Source organism: Anomaloglossus baeobatrachus, chromosome 3, assembly GCF_048569485.1.
Source record: "Anomaloglossus baeobatrachus isolate aAnoBae1 chromosome 3, aAnoBae1.hap1, whole genome shotgun sequence".
NCBI classification, from domain to species: Eukaryota; Metazoa; Chordata; class Amphibia; order Anura; family Aromobatidae; genus Anomaloglossus; species Anomaloglossus baeobatrachus.
Window position 1 is genome coordinate 528,807,706 of NC_134355.1, and position 26,838 is coordinate 528,834,543.

The 26,838-nt window shown below is 45.2% G+C and overlaps 1 protein-coding gene across 1 annotated transcript in view; it reads right to left on the reverse strand.

The window, feature by feature from the left end:
• PCOLCE2 (procollagen C-endopeptidase enhancer 2) overlaps positions 1 to 26,838 on the reverse strand; it is a 107,972-nt gene that overhangs the window by 38,684 nt on the left and 42,450 nt on the right. Inside the window, exons 5-6 of the mRNA XM_075338601.1 lie at positions 14,522 to 14,658; positions 8,463 to 8,617 (exon numbers count right to left, since the gene is read on the reverse strand). Coding sequence (XP_075194716.1) covers positions 8,463 to 8,617; positions 14,522 to 14,658 — 292 coding nt within the window. The remainder of the gene's footprint in view (positions 1 to 8,462; positions 8,618 to 14,521; positions 14,659 to 26,838) is intronic.

The window sequence follows — 26,838 nt, forward strand, 5'->3', positions numbered from 1 at the left end:
CAAGAAAGTTTAAAAAAATCGGCAGCTGCTTGAGTGGCAGTTGCAATGGAGCAGATAATATATTCATAGTTATCCCCTCCCTTAGAATTAGGATAAGTATTATACAAACAATTCACTTTGTTGCAGGACCTGTGTGAGGTCATACCCATGTGACCTGGTAATCAGCTTTGGTGGCTGATGCCCCACCCCTTCTGGTCACATAGATATCGCCTCACACAGGTCCTGCAGCAGACAAAGTGAATAATTTGTATAATACTTATGCTAATTGTAACAGAGGGAGGGGATAACTATGAATATATTATCTGCTCCATTGCAACTGTCACTCAACAAGCAGCTAATTTTATAAACTTTACTTTTTTAGATTTCAAAACCTAAACATCCGAGCTGACCACTACAGGTATGTATAGACTCAGCCTGATAGTGCTGGATAGCACTGGTTTTACCTTATATACGAAAATCCTGGTGATTGGTTCCCTTTAAATATAAAGCACCACTCCAGTGGTGCAATAAAAAGAATTGCTGGAGTAATGCTTTAAAGCAGGGGTGGGGAACCTCCGGCCCGCGGGCCGCATGCGGCCCGCCATGACCTTTTATGTGGCCCCCGGGCACATTCCCGGGGGAGGCAGTGCTCGTGCTGTCACCGCGGTTTGCTGCCGCCGGCCCTTTAAATCCACACATTGCTGTTTGTGCTGCAATGTGTTCTCCCGTCGGCCAGTGCCAATTGTGGGCGGGTCCACAGCAGCCTCACAACTTCTAGCCTTGTGTGTCCGCCCCCTGCCCTCCGGAGATCAGTGCCTGCCTTCTCCTTCTGATGCAGTGTGTCCGGCTCCTGCACTCCGGTGATGTGAGTGCAATGCTGCTGTGAGTCCAGCGCCGACCCTCTGCTGCTATGTGCCCTGCCCAATGCTTTGTGCCTCCCCACACCAGTTCTGTAAACCCTCTCCCCTAGAGTTGCATGAAACTCTCAGCGCAGTGTGGCCCCCAATGTCCTGTGTGCACCCCTCCCCCAGTCCTGTGTGCAGCCCCCCAATGTCCTGTGTGCAGCCCATCACCCAGTAGTCCTGTTTGCACCCCCCCAATCCTGTGTGCACCCCTCCCCCAGTCCTGTGTGCAGCCCCCCAATGTCCTGTGTGCACCCCCACACAATCCTATGTGCAGCCCATCACCCAGTCCTGTGTGCACCCCCCAGTCCTGTGTGCACCCCCCCCAGTCGTGTGTGCACCCCCCCCAGTCGTGTGTGCACCCCCCCCAGTCGTGTGTGCACCCCCCCCAGTCGTGTGTGCAGCCCCCCCAGTCGTGTGTGCAGCCCCCCCAGTCGTGTGTGCAGCCCCCCCAGTCGTGTGTGCAGCCCCCCCAGTCGTGTGTGCAGCCCCCCCCAGTCGTGTGTGCAGCCCCCCCCAGTCGTGTGTGCAGCCCCCCCCAGTCGTGTGTGCAGCCCCCCCAGTCGTGTGTGCAGCCCCCCCCAGTCGTGTGTGCAGCCCCCCCCAGTCGTGTGTGCAGCCCCCCCCCAGTCGTGTGTGCAGCCCCCCCCAGTTGTGTGTGCAGCCCCCCACAGTGATGTCTGTGCCTCCCCCACAGTGATGTCTGTGCCTCCCCCACAGTGATGTCTGTGCCTCCCCCACAGTGATGTCTGTGCCTCCCCCACAGTGATGTCTGTGCCTCCCCCACAGTGATGTCTGTGCCTCCCCCACAGTGATGTCTGTGCCTCCCCCACAGTGATGTCTGTGCCTTCCCCCACAGTGATGTCTGTGCCTTCCCCCACAGTGATGTCTGTGCCTTCCCCACAGTGATGTCTGTGCCTTCCCCACAGTGATGTCTGTGCCTTCCCCACAGTGATGTCTGTGCCTTCCCCACAGTGATGTCTGTGCCTTCCCCACAGTGATGTCTGTGCCTTCCCCACAGTGATGTCTGTGCCTTCCCCACAGTGATGTCTGTGCCTTCCCCACAGTGATGTCTGTGCCCCCAGCCCCGCGTGTGGTGTCTGTGCCCCCAGCCCCGCGTGTGGTGTCTGTGCCCCCAGCCCCGCGTGTGGTGTCTGTGCCCCAGCCCCGCGTGTGGTGTCTGTGCCCCCAGCCCCGCGTGTGGTGTCTGTGCCCCCAGCCCCGCGTGTGGTGTCTGTGCCCCCAGCCCCGCGTGTGGTGTCTGTGCCCCCAGCCCCGCGTGTGGTGTCTGTGCCCCCAGCCCCATGCCCCCAGTTAATTAATTGCTTCACCCAATATAGCAGGGTCATTTAAACATTGATAATTTTGTGCGGCCCCCGAAGGTTGGTAGAAATTTCCAAATGGCCCCCGACAGAAAAAAGGTTCCCCACCCCTGCTTTAAAGCTATGTACACACAGATTTTTTTCAAGGAGTCTTTTAGAACAGGTCTGCTCCAAAAGACGCCTGAAAACCACTAATAAGACATTTAAAAGATTCTTCCCGTTCATTTCTATTAAAAAAAACACTTTGCTGCTCATATATTCAGTCATTTTTTTGAGCGTCTCTTCTGCTCCAGCTTTTGAAAAAAACCTTGTATGAGAAAAGAAAGCGCATGTCACTTCAGTCACCTCTTTGAAATGTCTCCTGATGGGAAACCAATTTAGGAACTGTTCAATTAAAAGGCTGCAGGAAAACACTCACAAAACAATAAAAAAAAATTCAAAAGTGTATCAGGAAATATCCAACGCCTTCAAAACTCCCCCAAAGAAGGAGCTTTTCCAGAAGCAGTCTCCACTAGAGAACTTTTCATATTTACAGTCATATGAAAAAGTTTTGGCACCCCTATTAATGTTAACCTTTTTTCTTTATAACAATTTGGGTTTTTGCAACAGCTATTTCAGTTTCATATATCTAATAAATGATGGAGTAATATTTCTGGATTGAAATGAGGTTTATTGTACTAACAGAAAATGTGCAATCCGCATTTAAACTAAATTTGACAGGTGCATAAGTATGGGCACCTCAACATAAAAGTAACATTAATATTTTGTAGAACCTCATTTTGCAAAAATAACAGCCTCTAGTCGCTTCCTGTAGCTTTTAATGAGTTCCTGGATCCGGATGAAGGTATATTTGACCATTCCTGTTTACAAAACAATTCCAGTTCAGTTAAGTTTGATGGTCGCCGAGCATGGACAGCACGCTTCAAATCATCCCACAGATGTTCAGTGATATTCAGGTCTGGGGACTGGGATGGCCATTCCAGAACATTGTAATTGTTCCTCTGCATGAATGCCTGAGTAGATTTGGAGCAGTGTTTTGGATCATTGTCTTACTGAAATATCCATCCCCTGCGTAACTTCAACTTCGTCACTGATTCTTGCACATTATTGTCAAGAATCTGCTGATACTGAGTTGAATCCATGCGACCCTCAACTTTAACAAGATTCCCGGTGCCGGCATTGGCCACACAGCCCCAAAGCATCATGGAACCTCCACCAAATTTTACTGTGGGTAGCAAGTGCTTTTCTTGGAATGCTGTGTTTTTTTTACCTCCATGCATAACGCCTTTTTGTATGACCAAACAACTCAATCTTTGTTTCATTAGTCCACAGGACCTTCTTCCAAAATGTAACTGGCTTGTCCAAATGTGCTTTTGCATACCTCAGGCGGCTCTGTTTGTGGCGTGCTTGCAGAAACGGCTTCTTTTGCATCACTCTCCCATACAGCTTCTCCTTCTGCAACGTGTGCTGTATTGTTGACCGATGCACAGTGACAACATCTGCAGCAAGATGATGCTGCAGGTCTTTGGAGGTGGTCCGTGGATTGTCCTTGACTGTTCTCACCATTCTTGTTTTCTGCATTTCTGATATTTTTCTTGGCCTGCCACTTCTGGGCTTAACAAGAACTGTACCTGTGTTCTTCCATTTCCTTACTATGTTCCTCACAGTGGAAACTGACAGTTTAAATCTCTGAGACAACTTTTTGTATCCTTCCCCTGAACAACTATGTTGAATAATCTTTGTTTTCAGATCATTTGAGAGTTGTTTTGAGGAGCCCATGATGCCACTCTTCATAGGAGATTCAAATAGGAGAACAACTTGCAAATGGCCACCTTAAATACCTTTTCTCATGACTGGATACACCTGCCTACGAAGTTCAAAGCTCAATGAGGTTACGCAACCAATTTAGTGCTTTAGTAAGTCAGTAAAAAGTAGTTAGGAGTGTTCAAATCAAGAAATTGATAAGGGTGCCCATACTTTTGCACCGGTCAAATTTTGTTTAAATGCGGATTGCACATTTTCTGTTAGTACAATAAACCTCATTTCAATCCAGCAATATTACTCAGTCCATCAGTTATTAGATATATGAAACTGAAATAGCTGTTGCAAAAACCCAAATTGTTATAAAGAAAAAAGGTTAACATTAATAGACGTGCCCAAACTTTTTCATATGACTGTAACTGCTTTGGAACTACTTTGTGTTCACGGGTTAAGTTAACACTACAATTTTTGGGTGGTGTTTTCTGAGCGAATCTAGACTGAAGAGGGCCGGAAAAAATGCTCAAAAGAATATTCCTAATAAATGTCTATGGAAAAATGACTTACTGTTCAAAAGTTCAGACTTTTGAGAGTCTTTTAACCCCTTAACGACCGCGGGCAGTAAAATTACGTCCTAAATGACAATGTTACTGCCCGCGGTCCTCCGGCGGCAGCATGCCGCGATCGGCACACATCTCAGCTGATTTTCACAGCTGAGATGTGTGCCTGCTAGGCACGAGCAGAATCGTTATTTGCTTGTGACGATTAACCCCTTATATGGCGCTGTCAATATGTGACAGCGCCATTATAAGCGCGATCGCGGTAAAGTTTTACTTACCGCCCAATACCGGAAGTCACGTGACGCGATCACGTGACTTCCGATAGTTGTCATGGTAGCACAGGGTCATGTGATGACTCCTGTACTACTCCTGACTTGCTTTCACTTTCACTGTGCCCGGGGCACAGCAAAAGAGAAAGAGAGCGTATCTGCTGTTTACAGCCTTGTAGCTGTGATCAGCAGATACTGCAGAGCGATCGGAATGCTGATCGCAATAGCCCCCTAGGGGGACTAGTAAAATAAAAAAAAAAAGTAAAAAAAAAAGTTTTAAAAAATTAAAAAAAATAAAAAAAACCTAAAAGTTTAAATCACCCCCTTTCAACCCATTGAAAATTAAAGGGTTAAAATAATACAAAATACACACATATTTGGTATCGCCACGTTCAGAAATGCCCGATCTATCAAAATATAAAATCAATGAATCTGATCAGTAAACGGCGTAGCGGCAAAAAAATTCCAAACGCCAAAATGATGTTTTTTGGTCGCCGCAAATTTTGCACAAAATGCAATAACAGGCGATCAAAACATAGCATCTGCGCAAAAATGGTACCGTTAAAAACGTCAGGTCGAGATGAAAAAATAAGCCATCACTGATCCTCAGATCCTGAAAAATGAGAACGCTATGGGTTTTGGAAATGGTGCAAAACGTGCACCACGTTTTTTGGACAAGTTTGTGAATTTTTTTTAACCCCTTAGATACAAGTAAACATATACATGTTTGGTGTCTACAAACTCGCACTGACTAAAAGTTGAAATCACCCCCCATTCGCCCCATTGAAAATTAAAGGGTTAAAAAAATAAAAAAATATACACACATTTGGTATTGCCGTGTTCAGAAACGCCCGATCTATCAAAATCTAAAATCAATTAATCTGATCAGTATACGGCGTAGCGGCAAAAAAATTCCAAACGCCAAAACGACGTTTTTTTGTCGCCACAACTTTTGCGCAAAATGCAATAAGAAGCGATCAAAACGTAGCATCTGCGCAAAAATTGTACCGTAAAAAACGTCAGCTCGAGACGCAAAAAATAAGCCGTCACTGAGCCATAGATCCCGAAAAATAAGAACTCTACGGATCACGGAATATGGCGTAAAACGCGCGCCACTTTTTTCGGACAAACTTCCGATTTTTTTTTAACCCCTTATATAAAAGTAAACCTATACATGTTTGGTGTCTACGAACTCACACTGACCTGAGGCATCACACCCACACATCAGTTTTACCATATAGTGAACACAGTGAATAAAATATCTCAAAAACCATAGTGCTATCGCACTTTTTTTGCAATTTTTCTGCATTTGGAATTTTTTTGCCGTTTTCCAGTACACTATATGGTAAAACTGATGGTTTCATTTAAAAGTACAGCTCGTTCTTCAAAAAATGAGCCCTCACATGACCATATTGACTGAAAAATAAAAAAGTTACGTCTCTCAGAAAAAGAATGGCGAAAAAAAAAACGGAAAGTGAAAAATCGGCCGGTCGTGAAGGGGTTAAACTATTCTGGCCAGATCATTCTTCAGATGTTTTTCACTACGAAAGATGCACCATACTTTATAATTGCAGTCAATTGGAAGAGTAAAAAAAGCCCAAAGACACCTGGATGTCTTTTTGAATGTTTTGTAAGCATTTTATTCATTGCTTTAATGAAATAAAAAAAAGACAGGAATCTGCCCCCAAAAATGCTAAACAAAAATAACAGAAAATGCCCTCCAACCCCCCCACAATGAAAATATCAAAAAAGTGTTAAAAAAATGCTTCAGAAGAGAAACGTTGGCATTTCCTGAAGTAGTTTGTGTTTGAAAATCTCATTGACTTTGAAAATCCTGCTGGCAGGTCATTTTTTACAACACAATGAATGCCATAAATATAACCCCCAAAAAACGTTGCGGAATTACTATTTTTCACCATTTTACAGCATTTGGAATTTGTTTTCCTGTTCTTTAATATATTATATTGTAAAATAAATAAATGGTGTCATTCAAAACTACAACTTGTCCCACAAAGCAACTAATCCCTCATCAGGCTGTGTCTACTGAAAAATAAGAAAGTTATGGCTCTTGAAAGAAAAGGAGGGAAAAAAATGAAACGCAAAAAAAAGAAATCGCCCAATCCTTAAATGAGTTTTCCCATGAACAAAGTTAATTTTACAGTTGATTTTAATCAATAAATCTTAGAATAAATAATAATTTACACAATTGGATGTGTTTAAAAAAGATGTTTCTGTGCTGAGATAATCTTATAAGAGTCAGGAGGATGTGGGCAGATAAACAGAACAGGGAGATGCAGGAACAGGAGAGATACGGGACTGGGAAGTCAGGAGGAGTTGAGCAGACAGACAGTACGGGGAGATGCAGGAACAGGAGAGATATGGGACTGGGAAGTCAGGAGGAGTTGAGCAGACAGACAGTATGGGGAGATGCAGGAACAGTAGCGACACAGGACGGGACTGGGAAGTCAGGAGGAGCTGAGCAGACAGACAGTATGGGGAGATGCAGGAACAGGAGAGATACGGGCCTGGGAAGTCAGGAGGAGTTGAGCAGACAGACAGTACGGGGAGATGCAGGAACAGTAGCAACACAGGACAGGACTGGGAAGTCAGGAGGAGCTGGGCAGACAGATTGTACGGGGAGGGCTCAGGTCAGGACGGTAGCTAGGAGGTAGGACGGATCAGGGAACACTCATGGGAGCCAGCCAGTCTCACCTGCTGCAGAGCAGGAACTATTACTGGCGGTGTTCCAGTAACAGCAGCACAAAGTTATAGCGGCCTGACCACCGAGATGAGGCAGATTGAAATAAACCCTCCCATGAGCTGTAACCCAGGGGAGAGATATATACAATGGCTCAGCGGTGCCTGAGCCTGGCACAGATCATGACACCGCCTTTTTTGAACACTTACAACAATCTAGTGAGGTGCAAATGGACATAAAGCACATAAGAAGTATGGTGCAAATCTCATGTATCCCAGTTATTTGGTCTAAACTGAGCCAGCGTTCCCGTGCCTATATGTTAGTAAAGCCCTTTGATGTGTGAACATTGCGTCAAATACCAAAAACATATTTCATGCTTACGCTATAAAAGTATAAATTTCCCAAAATTGTAAATTATCCACTATCAAGAACCAAATTTCACTGATCAAAGTTCTCATGATTGCTGGGGGTCCCAGTTCTCAGAAAGTTATCCCTTATTTTAATCATAGGGGATAACCATTGATTTTGGGAAAAACCCTTTCAGAAACCTTTTCTTTAATACCTTCCAAAGTTATGTACGAGAAGAAAGTATACTTTAAGAAAGGAAAACATCACAGAGTATTCTGGAGTAGCCTCATAGGATACTGAGCTAATGCCGAAATGCTCTCATTATGTTTATGAGGCGGTGCTGAGTGGCATCTATTACTGACTTGGCTAATCGCACTGTAATTCCTGGGAACCTCACATGTTCACATTAAGTTTTTCTCAAACATCAAAGACCCTGTATTGTTAAGCATCAGAGCTATTCCATTAAAATGCCATTTTCTTATCAATGTTTAGCAGAATTTGGTATTCACAGATTAGCATCTCAACTATTAGGAGAAGAATTTGTGACAGGTACAAACTTTCCACAAAAAACCTTAGTTGGTATCTATTGGCAAAGGCGTCCTGTACTCAATGAATGGCAGACTTACTTGCAGTTGTCGGAGCAGCCGTTGTGACCGGAGAGGACGTGGTGGTCAGTAACTTTTTTGGCCTGAATTTATAATGGCCAATAAAGCCGTCGGCTGTTAGGCTTAAGTCAGATAAGAACTGAATGAGGAGCTCATTTTTCTCAGATACAATGGGTCTGTAGAGAAAACAGAAAAAGTGTGTCACTTTACAAGTGAATAATATAAAACGTTACATTGAGCTATATAAAACATATTATGTTTGTATCTAGCTTGGTATAGTGTTAGTATAGAAGACCACAAAATATCCCAAAATCTCCCATCAATTCAAATCATCTCTTTACATGTTATTCTTGTCCCTGAGAGCAATGACCACCACCATAGTCACCTGGAGAGCTTTCACATTGGAATAGTCATATCACCAAATACACATTTACCAGACAATTGAACAGTGGAGTAGGGTGACAAATCTTATCAATAAGGATCAATGATACCAGTAAATTATATATCAAACATATGTAGAATAAAAAATGATCAGAATATAGATTTCTGGGTTTATAGTAAACTACTTCATTTGCTTTGTAAGGATCCTGTATGGACAGCCTGGTATGTTGTTTCTATTGTAACACAAGTGGGAGGAGAAGTTAGCTACATCCCTTTTTCACTGATGTCACCATTAAACTAAGTAAGATAAAAAGCACCACTTCAGCGGTGAAACCCCCAAAATGCTGGAGTGGTACGTTAATCAATCAATATTTAGCTGTTTAGTGATGAGATATAGGAATATTCACATTTCACCTTCAGTCTTTCGATGAATATCATATAATTAGTGTGAGAACATATTCCAAAAATATTCACCTATATTATCACCACCAAAAATCTGTTTTTAGTTTGTTTATCATGAAACAATTTGTTTCACAAGATAAAGAGATGACATATTTCAATGACCTCAATGGGATCTCTGACATGAGGTTAACCTAGTGTGTAGAGATGATTCTCAAAACCATCAATGGAAAAGGCTGTGAATGTATGCCTTCAGGCTCTGGTACTTGGTGGAAGCTATATCTGTGGCGCCCCTGAGGCTCCAGTTGCCACAGAGTATTGCAGCTCATTTAAGCTGTGGTATTTGCCTCGAGGTAAGAAGGGGGTTATTCACCGGTGTTCCACATTCACACTTTACATAAAGCTTAGGAGCCTTCTCTCGGGGAAGCTGGACTAGGGTAGGCAGGGGGTTGCCCAATACAAAGCTTGGGAATGTCCCGGTCATTAAGACAACCACCTGGAGGGTCACCGGTATTACCCGGTCGAGCGGCACCAACTATGAGTAAAGACACCTGGAACCGCAGCAGCAAACTCAGACTCTTTATTAACGGCACCGTCGCCCCGCTCCTCGACGCCAACCGCCATCACTACTTCTTTCATCTTCCTCCCCAGGGCCCGCTCCACCTGTGTGAAGTGATACCATCTCTGGCTGCCACTATCATCTGCCCCGGAGGACAGCGACAATAGCGGCAGCTATTCCCTGGCCGCATACCACAGGTGGCGTCATGACATTCATCCTACTATTACCCCCCATCATCTTCCCTCCTTATTGGTGTAATCCTTGGGGCACAAAGCCGTGCAGGCCATCGCAACATCCCAGATCATCACACCAGGCCAGTGACGAATAATGCAGGTATGTGAGACCCAGTGCCTGACGACCCCTGCCCCCTGGATGCTACATATCCAGTAGAGAAAGCCACTGTGCCAACACAAGTTTCTCAATAAAATGTTCTTTATTCCATTTGATTGACATTCGCATAGATTGCAGACAACTTTTTGATCATTAATTTATCTCTTTACAAGCCTATATGAACTCCCCACATAGACTACAAAAAGAAATTACCCAATAAAAAAAAAATTGTATTCATGGTTCTTTTCACACGTGGGGCAAACACTACAAAATACAGAATTTTTTAAAGCACCAATCCAACATATTTTGTTTTATTGTCCCACTGGAGTGGCGTTTGAAATGTAAGTCCCCTGCCCCTACTCACTTTACGGAGGCTTCATCTTTTATCGCAGCTGTTCGTTGCAGTCAGTCTCCGGTGATTTGTGACCTGCTGGCAGCTCCAATGATTGCTGGTGCGCGCCAGAAGTCACAACTCAATACATCTTTATGAGAGCCTTGTTCTGGCTCTTATAGAGATGTGTTGGTAGCTTGTGGTGTAACTTCTGTCTTCCGGACAGTGAAAAGTTACAGTCACAAGATGGCGCTTTGGAGTCGTAGAGGCGTCGGTAAAAGGTGAAGCCACCGGAAGGTGAGTAAATCACAAAGGGCAATGGGCGTACATTTAAAGCGCCACTCCAGCACTGAAACCCCCCCAAAAAACGCTGGAGGGATGCTTTAATTTTGGTAAATGAGGTTTACTAAATATCCATAAATATAGAAAACACAGATAAAACTAAATATTGAGATGAATCACTGAATCAGTAGGCGGTGAACAGCATGAAGCGATCTGCAGCCAAGTATCTCACTCTTCTCTCCCTAATTGTGTAATCACTAATCTTTACGTGGGAACCATAGTTTTAGACACTCCACCTTGTGCCCTATAACTTAATAGTATCAAATTAGCAGCATATACATGACTTGAGGATGATATAACTAGTTCACGGAGACATGCAGAACTCCTCTGTGGATTAATCAATATGGAAATATAGACTCTATTACTTGCCAAAATCTTTTACTAGGTAAAATATACATTAAATCACTGCCTTTCAAGCTGCCAATAAATGATAACAATTGATGGTTATGTCATACACTGTATTCTCATGTAGTAAGAGGGTCGAAAAGAAAACTTACAGACATAGCACACAACGCAACCAAGTATTATGACGGGATACATAAATTATATTTATAGTCAAATATTTAAAATTTTCAGTACCTCTAATTCTAAAAGAAATTTCTATAATTCAAAAGTACAAAGGTAAAAAACCTTTTATATCTTTACAGAAAAATGTCTTTTTCTCCACTATTCAGACTCTCATTCTCGTCGGGGGGTTCATCTGCCATTAGGTCTCACATACATGCCCGCAGATATAAGAGGAGATCCAGCTCTCCTATCGCTATCCGTCACATACATAGTGGCCATTGTATAACAGTAATAAGCAGTGCTGCTGTATATCTAGCACCGAGGTGGATGGAAAACTTTGTAAAATATGTAGCCGTATCTGTGTGTACCCCTGACTCTATAGGCCCCGTTACATGCAGCGACGTATCTAACGATATATCGCCGGGGTCACGGATTCCATGACGCACATCCGGCATCATTAGCGACGTCATTGCGTTTAAAGCCCCCTTATCTCTCTGATGTTGTGCCTACTTTCTCCTTCCCTCTCTATAGAGTTTTATGAGAAGCTGCCATTGCCTGGTCTCAAGTGAACTGTGAGTAACGCATAAGAAGGCAGGAAAGGAATATAAGATGTAGAGGCATGTTACAATAATAATGTAAATGACACCATTTCTTATCTCTATCTATTGAGTTATGAAACTTGTTTTATAATTGGGGATGCCATTTAATATTTTTGTTTTGCAAATGTGAATGCAACCATCATAATCTCCTGTGGCACATTAACTGAAGGCAATGTCAGTCTCAGAAACTCCAGTGTCTAAATCTTGTTGGACACCAAGCCTTGTTTTTCACTTTTTGTTCCTAGAACATGTGCCATTTGGAAGGGATGCAGAAACTAAATGAACCGCACCCACTGGTCCTTGGTTTTGAGCAATAAATGTATGTGTGTGCAGCAAAAGTGTTGAAAAGAGCAGATTACAGTCTATACCAATTGTAAAAGGTGAAAGGAACATACTCGTGCCACGTAAACATGCATGGTGCTAATACTATTCATTCCATAACAAGAATTAATCTCAATAACATAAATTTAATATCTAGATTCACAAATACAAATTCAAGTCCACTATTTATAACAACATAAACTTCTATTGAAATAAAAATGTTTTGCAGAAATATAAATGCTTTGATAGACTGTGAATGTGTGACTAGTCAGGGTCTGATATCCAGTACCACCCATGATCTATGGCTTTAAGCTGCATTACCATGAACAGCTGTATATACTGATGTATTATTGTGTTCATAACTAATGTAGAGGCTGCAGTTCAGTGAGCTGAGTTAGGGTTTTGCAGATGGCCCCCCACAAATCACTAGAAGTATTGAATTGGTCATCAATGTGTATTCTCGGGAAAGCCCTTTTAAAGCATTGCTTTCACTTTGCTACTCAAGACTGCAAGAGTACAACATGTAAATCTAATACAGATTCCTCACAAAGTTGTGAACCAAGCTTAAAGGGACATTGGAAGTCATGGGTTGTTGGGGTCCATAGAATTAAGAGACCGCAGCCCTGGTTCAATGCTGCCTGTTTGTAAGGCCCCTTCATACGTCAGTGATTCTGATACATATGATGTTTGTTTTCATACGTATCGGAGACACGGACATATGCAGACCCATTAAAATCAATAGGTCTGCGCAAACATCCATGTTTTCTTACGGACGTGTGTCCGTGTGTCCCGGATGGAAACAAGTCCGCTTTTCTCCCGCACCATTGGTGTCACACAGACCACATATTGATGTGATTTGTGTGACATGTACCGGAGAAAACACGTGTCTTTGAAATAAAATAATTTTCTATGCTTACCTGTCTCCAGCCCTGCAGTCTTCGGCGATGCTGTCACTTGCTTTCGGGTCCGCTCATTATGCTCATGAATATTCCCTGCACCGGGGCCCCAAAAGCAGCAGCAGTGCCGGAGACAGAAGCGCCGGGGACAGATGAGTATAGAAGTTCCAGCTGTTCGTGTGCTATCACAAATAGCACATGGAGAGCACACTGACAGCACACGCTGAACACACACATACGCACCCACACCACGATTTGTGAAAGAGGCCTAAGATGGACTGCACACTGTCTCAGAGTTTAAAAGAATAATTTAAACATTAAACAAAAATATAAATTCAACACTTTGTTTTTGCTCCCATTTTTCATGAGCTGAACTCAGAGATCTAAGACAAAAAGCCTTTTTCTCTCAAATGTTCACAAATTTGAGTAAACCTGTATTAGTGAGCTCTTAATTTTAGTTGATATAACCAATCCACCTCACAGGTGTGGCATATCAGGATGCTTATTAGACAGAAAGATTATTGCACAGGTGTGCCTTAGGCTGGCCACATGAAAAGGCCACTCCAAAATGTGCAGTTTTACAGTTTTGTAAATACCGATCCAGAGCATCCCAAACACTTTCAATGGGTGACATGTCGGGTGAGCATGCTAAAATAAAATCTTTGATGAAGAAATACACTTTGTTGTTCTTGTTTAATACCCATTTGACATTTTCTGCTACTTATATTTTGGTGCACATGGGCTGGACTGTAGAGTGGATCTTCTCCTCTCTGTCTGTGATTTCCCAGCCCCTACGCCTGCCTCCAGTCTGTGAATGGCCAGCTTATGTTGTTTGAAATCTCAGTAGTGACCTGTCATTCAAAAACAGGAGGCAACAAAGGGGCAATTGAACCACAGACAGGGAAGGGAAGACCTAGAGTACATTCCAGCCCCTGTGCACCGAAATCTAATTAGGAGGAAACGTCAAACGATCAAATAAGAAAAACAAAGTACATTTCTTCAAGAAAGGTAGCAATTGAATCAGTATTACAGCCATGTCTTTACTTTGTAATACAAAATTGTGCTGACAGGTTCTCTTTAACTGATCCATTGCAAAGCGTCGATAGAAAAAAAATCTAGCCCCTCCCCTCAGTTTTTAAGCATGGATGTGAAATCAAAACAGTTACAAAATGTTTACAACTGTTTACATGAAACATGGCCCATGTAAAAATAGAAATGGATGTGTGAATGTAGCCTTACTCTACACAGTGGCTTTTCTGATTATCAGCTCTGCAAAGATTGCAACACAACATCATACCTGAATAAAGCCATTATTGTAATTCCATGCACAGAAAGTGGCCAGAATAGTGGGGTCCCAGATATTGAATGCCATAATATGAAATTTCTATTGAACTGTGTGATTTGTAGTTACTTACGCTGGCGGACTGTCCCCACAGAACTTCCCAATCCTCTTGGCGTCATTCATCTCTCCTCCATTAAACACTGCCACGTAATCATATCTGCAGTAATTGTCCCTCTCCACATCAAATTTCTCAAACCTTACTTCAATTACCTGCAATAGGAGGCAAGAAAATGAATGAGACCCTCTAAGGTAACTTATCCGGCATTTCTTCTATAATTACATCAGCTAGAAACACTTCATTACTAGGGATGAGAAAACCTGAACAGTAAAGTTCAGGGTTCATACCGGTTCTGGTAGCCGGCTCTCAGACTTGAACGCGGAATATTAAACAAAGTCTGTGTCCGAGTTCAGGTAATGTTTGCTTGTTAATAAAGTCTGCTGAAAGGCTGGAGCGCAGCCAATCAACAAGCTTTATTGCATGCAGTAGTTGCCTGTACTCTGCTGTGAACAATAAAGAAAAAAGAAAACTGATATGGGCTCTCACCTATTTTTGATAACTAGCACAGGTAAAGCAGACAGCTGAGGGCTGCAACCTAAAGCTGTCAGCTTTACCTTGACTGGTTACAAAAAAATAGAGGGGATCTTATTCTTTTTTTAAAAAATAAAATAAAAAAATATTTAAATAAATAACTTTAAATGGCGTGAGGGCGCCACTATTTTTTGATAATAACCAGCCAATGTAGAGCAGACAGCTGAGGGCTGGTAGTATCAGGCTAGAAAGACTCATGGTTATTTGGCCCTTCCCAGCCTTGAAATAGCAGCCTTCATCTACTCCAGCCAATTCTGGTGCTTTGGCCTGCTCTTGCCCATTGCCCCAGTGCGGTGGGTGGCTGATGTCAGCTGTGAATTGACAGCTGGCATCTAGCCCAGACACCCCCATTACTAACCTGGTAAGTGTACAGTTAAAAAAAACACACACACACACTGGAAAATATAGTTTATTTCCATAAACACCCCCTCACACTTCCTAGGTCATCAATTTATTAATTTTAAAAAATTCTCAAAGTTCCGACGTAATCCAATGATGAATAAAGACTCCCTTACAGTACCTCGTTCACCAATTTATTAATTTGAAAAATCCTGTAATTTCCAATATAATCAATTTTTGCAATGTCCCACAACATCCTTCAAATCCTATGGAGAGTCGTTTTGAGAACATTCCCCGAACGAGGTCCATAGATCACTAGCAGCAGGCACCGAGAACTTGCAGTGATATATGAAGAACGTTCTCAGAACAAGGCTCCATAAGAATAGATGAACATTGTGGGACATTACTCCACTTTATTACATTGGAACTGTCAGGATTATTTTTAAATTAATCAATTGAATTAGAGAGTGTGGAAGAGTGTTTATTCCCCAATTGGATTACGTCGGAACATCAAGGATTTTATTTATTCAAAAAGTTGATGAAAAAGGCCATGTCGGGGAGTGTTTATTCAAATAACAATTTTTTTCCGATGTGTTTTTTTTTATCTCTATACTTACTGGGTTAGTAATGAGGGTGTCTCATAGATGCCTATCCATTACTAAACCCTGGGCTTTGCACCACCTGTCAATTCACAGCTGACATCAACCCCAAATGTTTTACACCGATTGCCACTGCACCATGGAAATTGGGAAGAGCCGAGGAAATCTAATGGATGCGCCACTTCTGGGGCATATGCAGGCTGCTATTTTTAGGCTGGGAGGAGCCAAATAACTAAGTGCTCTCCCAACCTGATAATACCAGCCTTTAGCTGTCTGCTTTACCTTGGCAGGTTATCAAAAATAGGACAGAGCACACACCATTTTTTTTATCATTATTTATTTAATTAATATTTAACGCCTTCATGAACAAGGATATATCCATACATCTTGGACGGGACGTCCTTCCCGAGCAAGGACGTATGGGTACGTCCTGGCAATCTCAAGGGCAATAAGGCTGTGCCCGCTGTGATTGCCGCCGGGGACGTGGCTTTTCCGCGCCGTCCCTGACTGTCTAACCCCCTAAATGTGAAAATCGATATCGAACGCAGCACTTTGGGGATTGGAAGAGGGATTGTGCTCGCTTTCCCCTCTGATAGGTGCTCCCACGATGTAATCATGAGGGCCCTATCACCGTCATAGTGACCCCAGGTTGTCTGGCTACAAAAAGCCTGAGTGGTCATGCCTGCAGCATGATCACTCACACTTTCTAAGTGCAGCTCTGGTAGCTGTGATGTACTGCAGTGATTGAGCACTGCAGTACAATGCAGCTGTGATCAGAACAGTTAAAAAAAAGTTAGTGTTCCATATAGGGACTAAATGAAAAAGTGAAAAAAAAATCTAAAAAAAAATCAGAAAATAAAGAACAAAAAAAGTTATTACAATAAATAATTATATTTGTTTAAACCCCCTCACAAAAAACACATATTTGATATCGCCATGTCCATAACAACCCAATCTATAATACTGTCACACAAGTTAACCCCTTCAGTGAATGCTGTTAAAAAGAAAGTTGCAAAAACGATGTCTTTTATATCATAGAGCTGAAAAGAAGTGTAATAAAGCACAATCAAAATGTCATATATAAATAACAATGGTACAGATAAAAAAAGTCATCACCTCCAAATAGCATTCAACTCAACCCACAAAAACACAAGTCCCCACTCAGGTCTGTTATTTCTTTTTGTTTTAATGTTTTGTTTATTGAAGCAAAGGAAAATAAAACTACATGTATATCAGAAATCACAGTCTTAACTTATACAATTACATTTGCATCAGCTGTTTCTCATCTTAACTCTATAATTCTAGTTACTTATGCGTTGTCTAGGCTTTCCAGATAATAAGTTGAACCATCGGGTACTGGGAAAGCCCAAATTAATTAGTAGCCTGGTTTCTGTATAAAAATGCAACAATTTTTAACAACAAGTATCAAAGGAACAAGAAGTAGGGGGGAGTCAGAATCTAGTAGAGCGAATTTTTATTGCATGAGATTCAGTTCCAAGATTAGAGTTAGAGAGATTAAGAGACATGAGAAAAGGGGAGATAGAAAGAAAGAAGAGGAGAAAGGAGAGGATATTGGTCTTAGATCCGTTCAGTCCGTGGCAAAAATGTTTAGATATCTATCACTCATCTCAATGGAAGGGGGGAGGGGTGGCTTACATTCCCCTATGCTGCTGTCTGCGACGCCACTACTGAAAATTGAGGTTTAGATTTGTAGGCCTGCCAAGCCTCCCAGACCTGGAGGAAAGAGAGCATGTTTTGACGTGAGAGGGCTGAGAGTTCCTCGACGTGATATAATTGATCGATCTTCAGCAAGAGCTGTGTGAGAGTAGGAATTTTCGTTGTGCGCCACAGTTGGGCTATGAGAAGCTTACAAGCTGAGCTTACAAATGACGCCAGTTTAGAAGACGCTTTATCTTTAGGCCACATCGGAAAGTTCAGAAGCATTTGACCAGGTTCCAGAACCCCCTGTTTGCCTGTGAGGTCTAATATTAACTGAGATGCCATCCGCCAGAAGGTCTGGACAATCGGACAAGTCCACCACATATGTAAATAAGTGCCCTTGTCCCTCTCACAGCGCCAACAATGATCCGAGTTGGAAGAGCTCCATGTACTAGACGAGGTGGGGACAATGTACCATCTCGTAAGCACTTTAAATGAATTCTCTTGAACTCTCACACAACAAGACGGACCGTGTGAGGCCTTGTAAATTTGGTTTGTTTGTAAATCAGTAAATATAGTACTCAGGTCCCTCTCCCATCGTAGGATGTATGCTCTCTTTGCCACCAGTTTTTTTGTAAGCAGGGTCTGGTACAGGTTTGAAAGAATTTTCCTGGGTGCCCGGGTTTGCATGCAAGAAGATTCAAATACAGTTAAAGGTCTGTCGAGATGAGTATGAGGTAATAGTGGCTGAATCACATGTTTTAGCTTTGTATGATGAAGAAATGTGAGCTTAGAGAGGCCTGGATTCATTCCCATCTCCTGTTTAGAAATCAGAGAGCCATCTACCAGAAGATCCGCAATCGGAACATGCACCTTGGTCAGGAATGAGGACTTCGTGGAAGCGGCTTGATTTACATCGGCGTCTAATATGTCGGAAACTTGAGTTAAAGGGGAGAGAGGCGGGGCCAATATCTCTCTGTTTTCCTTCCATTTGTGCACGAGAGTTCTTGTGAGCGCATTTGTGAAGGATCTTTTATCCCTCTGGGTAGTAGGGAAAAGTAGCATAGCTCGCAGGGATGTGGGGGCTAGATATTCTTCTATAGATATCCACAATTTAGTCGGAGGACGTCTGATCCAGTCTATCGTTCTAGAAAGGACGGCGGCATTATAGTATAACAATATATTGGGTAATCCCATGCCCCCCCTGTCCCTTGGGAGACTCAGTGTTTGATAGTTTATTCTCGGTTTATGTTTGTGCCAGACATAATTGGAGATTAAAGAGTTACATTGAGAGAGAAAGGATGTGGGAATTGGTATGGGTAACATTTGAAAAAGGTAAATAAACTTTGGAAGTATAATACTTTTAATTAAATTTTTCCGACCTATCCACGAGAGGAAGGGAGCCTTCCAAGAGGCTATATGTGCGGTAAGTGTGGGAAGAAGGGGCTTGTAATTGAGATCAAATAGGGATTTGAAGGTTTTCCCCAGCTTAATGCCTAAGTATGTTATGTGACTATTTGGCCACCTAAAAGGGAATGTGTTTTGAAGAGAATTAGTAACTTTGCTGGCGATATTGATGCTTAATGCTTCTGATTTCGATAGGTTAATTTTGAAGTTAGACCAACGGCCATACTCCTCTAATAATTTCATGAAGGCAGGGAAACCCCTCTCCGGTCTGGACATTACCACCAACAAGTCGTCAGCAAAGGCGGCGGACTTGTGGTGGACTCCCTGTAGATTGAACCCCTCAATGTCCCGGTCCTGTTGAATGGAGGCTAGCAATGGCTCCATGACCAGGACAAAGAGTAGGGGGGATAAGGGGCAACCCTGCCTTGTACCATTTTTAATGTCAAGAGGGTCGGTGAGGGTATTATTTATTTTAATCCTGGCTGTGGGGGATGTATACATCTGAAGGATTGCGCGTATGGTATCTGGTGGAAAGTGGAAGGCCTCCAACGTCCCCCGCAAAAAGGTCCAGTCCACCCTGTCAAACGCCTTCTCGGCGTCTGTCCCCAGCAGCACTAGAGGCAACTTATGTATCCTGGCGTATTGCATTAGGTTTATTACTCTCAGTGCGTTATCCTTCCCCTCTCTACCCCTGACAAAACCTGATTGTTCTGGGGAGATGAGATCTGGAAGAATATCTGCCACTCGGTTGGCTATTAAACTAGCATATATCTTTAGATCCACATTCAAGAGTGAGATGGGCCTGTAGTTTCCACAACACTCTGGGTCTTTCCCCTCTTTATGTATTAGTGATATGTGTGCCTCTAGTGCTTGTTTGGGTATAGGATCGCCAAGTAGAAGAGCGTTGCATGAAGCTAAGAGGTGTTCCCCCAAAATATCAAAGAATTTCTTATAATATATAATGGGAAGGCCATCTGGACCTGGAGCCTTCCCCACGGGGCTCTTGGTCAGGATGGACTGAACCTCCGCCCGGGAGAACGGTTGTCCTAGGGACGCCTGTTGTGTTTCAGAAAGTTTCGGGAGATTTAATTTAGTTAAGTAGTTTTGTATATCACATTTCCTCTTGTCTCTCTCCAATACCGACTCTTCCGGTCGGATTTGGTATAGGTTTTTATAATAGCGAAGGAATTCATCCGAAATTTGAGAATAGTCTTGCGTACGGTGACCCTGTGAGGTTTTAATTGCATGTATGAACGTACGAGCCTGTCTCTTTTTTATCATGGACATCATAAGTTTAGAGGCCTTGTCCCCATGTAGGAACATCCGATTCCTCCAACAGAGATAGAACTTAGCCGACTGTTTATTGAGTATATCTCTCAGTTCAATGCGCTTCGCAGTCAGCTGTTCTAATATCTGTTGGGAGAGGGACTTCTTATGTTGGGCCTCCAGCGTGGCTATCTCAGCATACAGAGTCTGCAAGAACAAATTCCTCTGCTTGTTGAGATGTGAGGAGATGGAAATCAGTTCTCCCCTGATGACCGACTTATGTGCTTCCCACAGCAATGGGGCCGCAATATCTGGTGCCTTGTTCTCTGCAAAATAATTACGGAGACATTCAGATATGCGTTTCTTATTTTCTTCCGAGGAGAGAATTGACTCATTCAATCTCCACGTACGATGTAGCCAATACGGCCTCAGAAGTGAGAAGCTAGCTGCAACATAAGCATGGTCAGAGTAGGGTGTTGATTGGATCTCTGAGTCGTTAACATTGGGCAGTAGGTGTCTGGGTAGAAAAATGTAGTCTAGTCTGTGGTATGATTTATGAGGATTAGAGAAGAATGTGAAGTCTTTCGCTGTGGGATGTTGATAGCGCCAGATGTCTATTAGAGAGAGGGATTGGAGAGAGCATTTAATCCGAGATAGGTCCTTTAAAGAGAGGTGACTTTTTTTTGCAGTAGAGTCTAGTTTAGGCTCCAAAGCTACATTAAAGTCACCGCACAATATTGGAGTACCTTCAGAAAAATGGCGGAATTTTTTGAGCGTGGACAACAACCATCGAATCTGTCTGACATTTGGAGCATATACATTCCCTAGGGTTACCATAGAGCCCGCCAACATACCCTTGACGAATATATACCGACCCTCTGGGTCCGTAGCGACATCTTGAGCTAAAAAGGGTATATCTTTAGCGAGTGCTATGGAAACTCCTCTAGAGCCTTTGCGTGTGGAAGGGGCGTGAAACCAAGTGTTGTAGTGTGCTTTGGTAAAGCTTGGGATTTTGCCCTCACGAAAATGTGTTTCTTGGAAGAATATCATATCAGCATGCCTCTTTTTTAGGCTATGCAAGGTCTGTGACCTTTGTACAGGAGAGTTCAGTCCATGTGCATTAAGGCTTATTACCGTAAATACCTTATGTTGTGATGCCATGTTGGTACAATCGGGAGAACAGTCTGTTCTTTTCCCATCGGGATGGATGGATCGGACCTATGACCAATGAGAGAGAGAAGAGGACAGAGAGACTGGGGAATAGAGAAAGGTTTAAAGAAGATGAACAAGGTAGCAATATCAACATTTTCAACTATTTGAAATTCAAATAAAAGAGTGTGCCTCAAGAGGGAGCAAAAAGTGCAAAACCCTGTAAAAACTTCATATTTTAGGCTAGCATAAACCGTTATATATAACAGGAGACCCAATCAGGAGCCCCCTTCAAGGGGGCTCGCCCTCAAAGTTCATCTGCAGTTTCTTCGCTGCTTTGCGCCGGGATCTGTGGGTCTTTGGGGTGAGGCTATGCCATGGAACCGGATCTGGGAGCATTTGTAGTGTAGCCGCCGAACGATGAATTTCCAGCTCCGGGTATTTATCCAAAGTGATCCCCAAATCTTCACAGACCTTTCTTATGTCCGCAGAGGTTTTGGCTTGGTAGTGCTTTCCATTAGCAGTTATGGCGATGCCGAACGGAAATAACCAGCGGTACGGAAACTGGCGTTGGCGTAACACCGTTGTGAAGGGTTGTAGTAGCCTTCTTTTGGTCAGGGTGGAGGAAGCGAGGTCTTGAAAAATCATAATATTAGAGCCTTCATGACTTATAGAATCCGCTTCTCTGGCTTTTTTAAGAATAAGTTCTTTAACTCGATAATCCAGGAAGCGGCATATGACATCCCTTGGTGGTTCCCCTTGTTTAGGTCGAGGTCTCAAAGATCTATGGGCTCTTATTAGCTCCAATGTTGGAGCAGGGTCAGAATCCATCAAATCAGAAAAAATGCCCTGTAGGGTCGGGATCAAAGCCTCATTCGCTACCGATTCTGGCAGACCCTTTAGCCTGAGGTTGTTTCGCCTTTCTCTATTTTCATGGTCTTCCAGAATGGTGTGGATTTGATTGATATTATCCTCCTGCTGACGAAGACAGGAGATGACAGTGTTGGAGGTGGAGGTTATTGTGGCTTGGGCCGCTTCAAGGGATTCCACCCTGTGTCCAATTTGTCCAATTTCTTGTTTGATATCTGAAAGCTCCTTTGCTACCGGTTCCAACGCATTTTTAAGGATCCGTTTTATGAAAGATCTTGAGATGGGGAGACTCTGGCTAGTATCCGCACCTTCAATGTCACTGTCCTCATCCTCCATATCTTGTATGTCCTTAGTAGACGTACTCAGAGGGCTGCCTGTTTTGGTGTCATCTGAGTGAAGGTGTTTTTTGAGAAATTTATCGACATCAGCCTGGGTGGTAGACTTGACTGGTCTGGGCAAAGAGCTGGCCCGTGCATTGCCGATTTTGACCATGTTAGAGCCAGACATATATGATTTTATGCTTGAAAGAGTGTATAGTATGGGTTAGGTCACTCCGCTCCCTCCAGTTAGCACAAACTTTAGAACATTATATAACCTCAAGGAGGTGGAAATAGGCGAGGAGAGAAAGACTTTATGATGGCGGTACGATTACGTGGCCTCTCTCTATACCATCATCCTCAAAAGGCCACTCCTTTAGCCTCAGTGCCCGTGCTGGTGTATGGGGCCAGTATTTGAGAACTTTTTCTGCCGCCAGCTAGCCCGCCACTCAGGGAAAGTCCAGATCTGGGCCGATGGGTTCCCTGCAGTGTGTGGAGAGGGGGGAGGGGTGGGGAGCACAGTAACCTCCTATGACTCCTGAAGCCTCCTTGCAGGCTAGGAGAGAGGTCCCCTTCAGCCCGATCCCCTCTTCTAACCTCACTCTCCACCAGGCTGACCCCCAGCTCAGGGGAATGCTTCCCGGCACCTCGCACTCAGCACCAGTCTCTGGCCTCCTAGCTCCCTCAGCAGTAACCCCCAGCAGCGTGTCCTGACACTGAGCTGCGTGGGCAATCTGTGTGGGGGGGGCGCAGGACTCCGGCTGCACGCGGCTGGGCCCGGTCGTTACCTTAGGGCGGGTTCAGGGCCTCTGCATGGGGAAGCTGCCGACACGCCGACGGATAGGAGGAAAGGACTCACTTCACCGCCCGTTCTTCTCCCTGTGGCCCGCCGAGGCTCCCGAGACTCCACACCTGGTCGTCGCGAGAACTCCCGCCGCGTCCTCGCGGCTCCACGCGGCCTCTCAGGGATCCCGGCAGCCTGCAGTGTCCGCGGTCAGATCCCTTCGCTCACCCGACTGACGAGTGGTAAGTGTCGGGACTCCGGGGCCCAGCTGATCTTCCGCTTAGTCCCGAGGGCTTCGGGGCCTCAAGGCCGCCTGCAGTCTTCCCGGAGCTCACTTAAGATGGCGGCCGCTCTCCACCCGCAGCCGTCCGGGACGTCAGGAAAGCCGGGTCCGGGCCGAGGGGAAGGGTGAGGGACGCCTTGTCTCTCCTTCTCAATCCGCGCCCCCCGAGCCCCCGGTTGTCTCCCGCTGCCTTCTAGCGGGTGTCCGCAGCTCACCAGGTCCACACCACTTGGGCCTCGTCACCCCCGTTGCCCTCACCAGCCACAACGTTGGAGGGTCCCCAGAAGGTGTCCTGCAAAATGTAGCGGTCAAATAGGGGTCTTTTCTCTCTCGGGGTGTCCCCAGGACCTGGAAGAGGGGGCCAGACGTGTATATTATCCGCCAGGGAGCTGGATGGATGCAGATTTTCAGGAGCTCCCACATCCACGTCTGCCTCTGGCGGCGGCCATTTTGGACTCAGGTCTGTTATTTCTTAACGGAAATATAGGAGGCATCCACGTTACCGGTAACACAAAGGCTCTGGAAAATCACCATGGCCCCTCCTCAAAAAAGAAATCCAGCAAAATCTGCACTCCGAGATGCAAATGCCCCCTCCCTTCTGAGCACCATAATATGCCTAAACCACAGTTAGTGTCTACATTTTGCATTGTAGTGAGGAGAGCCCACTTAATAAATGGGATGCAGGCAGTGGCGTAACTAGAGTTTGATGGGCCCTGGTGCAAACTTTGGACCGGGGCCCCCCTCCATGTACACAACACTTAGGGTACGGGATAATGATGCTGACACTTGGCTTTTACCCACAGCACCCAGGTTTCCCATGATCTAAAATCCCTCTATCAGCACCCTGCTTTCCCATGCTCTGTCATACATCTTTCCCTCAGCACCCAGCTTTCCCATATCAGAGCATGGGAAAGCTGGGTACTGAGAGATGTATAGCAGATCATGGGAAAGCTGGGTGCTGAGAGATGTATAGCAGAGCATGGGAAAGCTGGGTGCTGAGAGATGTATAGCAGAGCATGGGAAAGCTGGGTGCTGAGAGATGTATAGCAGAGCATGGGAAAGAGCCCTTTTCCCTCAGCACAAAACATTCCCATCCCATACTTGTATCTTTTTCCTCCCTCATATATAGTTCTCCAAATACTATAATGGCCCCCACATAGCCTTCCATATAGTATAAAGGGTCCCACATAACCCTTTATATATTAGAATGCACCCCCATAGTCCTCCATGTATTATAATGCATTTCCCATAGTTCTCCATATTTTATACTGCACCACAGTCCCCCATGCTTTATAATGCACCCCCACAGACCATGTGTAAGGTAGCCTCCATAGTCCTCCATATATTATAATGTAGCCCCCATAGTCCTATATGTATTATAATGCAGCCCCATAGACCTCCATGTATAATGCGCTGCTGTGTCGCCCTGGGCAAGCCAGGGGACACAGGTCACACGCCACCACACCCTACATCCCAGTTAGGAACACCAAAGCTAACCAAAAATCCTTGTTGCCTTCCTCCAGAGGCTGATGATTCACACCAGGGGGTGGGCCAGGCGGTTGGCTCCGCCCACCGAGGAGGACACAGCTCTGGAGGCGGGAGAAACCAGGCAGTCAGCTCAGGGATGAGCTTGAGTAAACAGCAGATAGCTCAGGGAGGAGCAGGAGTGAGGAGCTAAGTGGAGGAGTAAACAAGTAGTGAAAGTAGAAAAGTGGTAAAGGAGGAAAGCAAGTGAGGTGACAGGAAAGAAAGAAAGCCTGAAGGGTCCAGCTGTGTGTAGGACCAGGTCAGCAAGGTCAGCAACGGCGGTGACTGTCTGGAGGGGGGACCGTTTGGAAGTTCCTGGAAGGACCCCGTAGGCTGTGTGCCCGGCGGTCTGGAGCAGTGTTCCGAAGGACAGTCAGCACCAGGGCAGGGGCCTCTCGGACCCCGGCAAGGCTTGGAGTCGCCATAATTTGCCGAATCCGTCAGTGAAGGGGACGTAAATCCCCCAACAACCAAGTCCCGATTGAAGGCAACAGCCCAGCCAGTATAGAAGAGACACCGCCACCGCCAAGGCACCCGTTTCTTAGGGCCAGCGCCTGCGGGCAAAGAGTAGAGCTCCCCCGGTCCAGCTTGAAGCCGGGGAGCGGGTTACCGGTGGGGACCCATCGCAACCAACAAGTACACCAAGGTGCAAGGAAAAGGGACATCACCGTCACCTACTGGAAGAGCAAGTGCAGCCGTCCGTGGGACCGTCTATCCCGCCGTTTGATTTACCGTAAAAACTGTGTCAACGTCTCAGGCTGAGTGAGTACCACAGTGCCGCAAGGCACAGCGCTGCCCCCGCGTCCCTGCGCCCACCAGGCCCTGCACCTCCCTCACCATCACCGGGCCCCGGGATCACCAACCCCTACCCACGGAGGGGCAACACAACACCTGGCTGCTCCGCATCACCATCCCTGGGATCCCCGTATAGAGCAGCGGTGGTGGAATCACCACAACCGTGGGTGGCGTCACGGACAATAATCATCCTCACACCCAACAAATCTCCTTTCACTCACGGGCGAGGAGTGCCGCTCGAGAAACCCCCGGGATCTGGCCCACAGCTCGAGCCACCACTGAGCAGCAGCCGCCGGACCCGAGCAGAAGGGGTGAGCGTAGTGTGCTGACACCCTCCTCCCCGCCCGCGACAACTTGGCGTCACGAACAGGATCTTACCGCTCTGCCGTCAGGTAGAGGTGCGCCTTGTTACCGCCGGAGGTATCCGGCAGAAAAATTTCAAAAGCCGCCATCTTTGGCGCGAAAAGTTCCCGCTCGAGCGTCTTCTCGAGTAGTGAAGGCGCGAAGGCCAAAACCCCGCCCCGAGAGAGGAGGGGCCGGAAAGAGCTAAGGGGGACGCGATGGCGGCTGGCTGCATGTGAGTGCAGCGATAGAAGCAGGGACGCCAGGACCCTGCGGCCATTTATTGGTTCCTGGAAGAGGCCGCTGCTAAAGATGCTGAGTCCGACCAACAACACCGTGGTCCCCGCGCCCGGCATGGCGGCGTGGGTGGAAGTCCGGACCGGCCAACTAAGCAGCCGTCTGCAGGTCCGCATGCAGCTCCTCCTGGAGGAGTGGGAGGCCGACATGGTGGAAGCAGTGGCTGC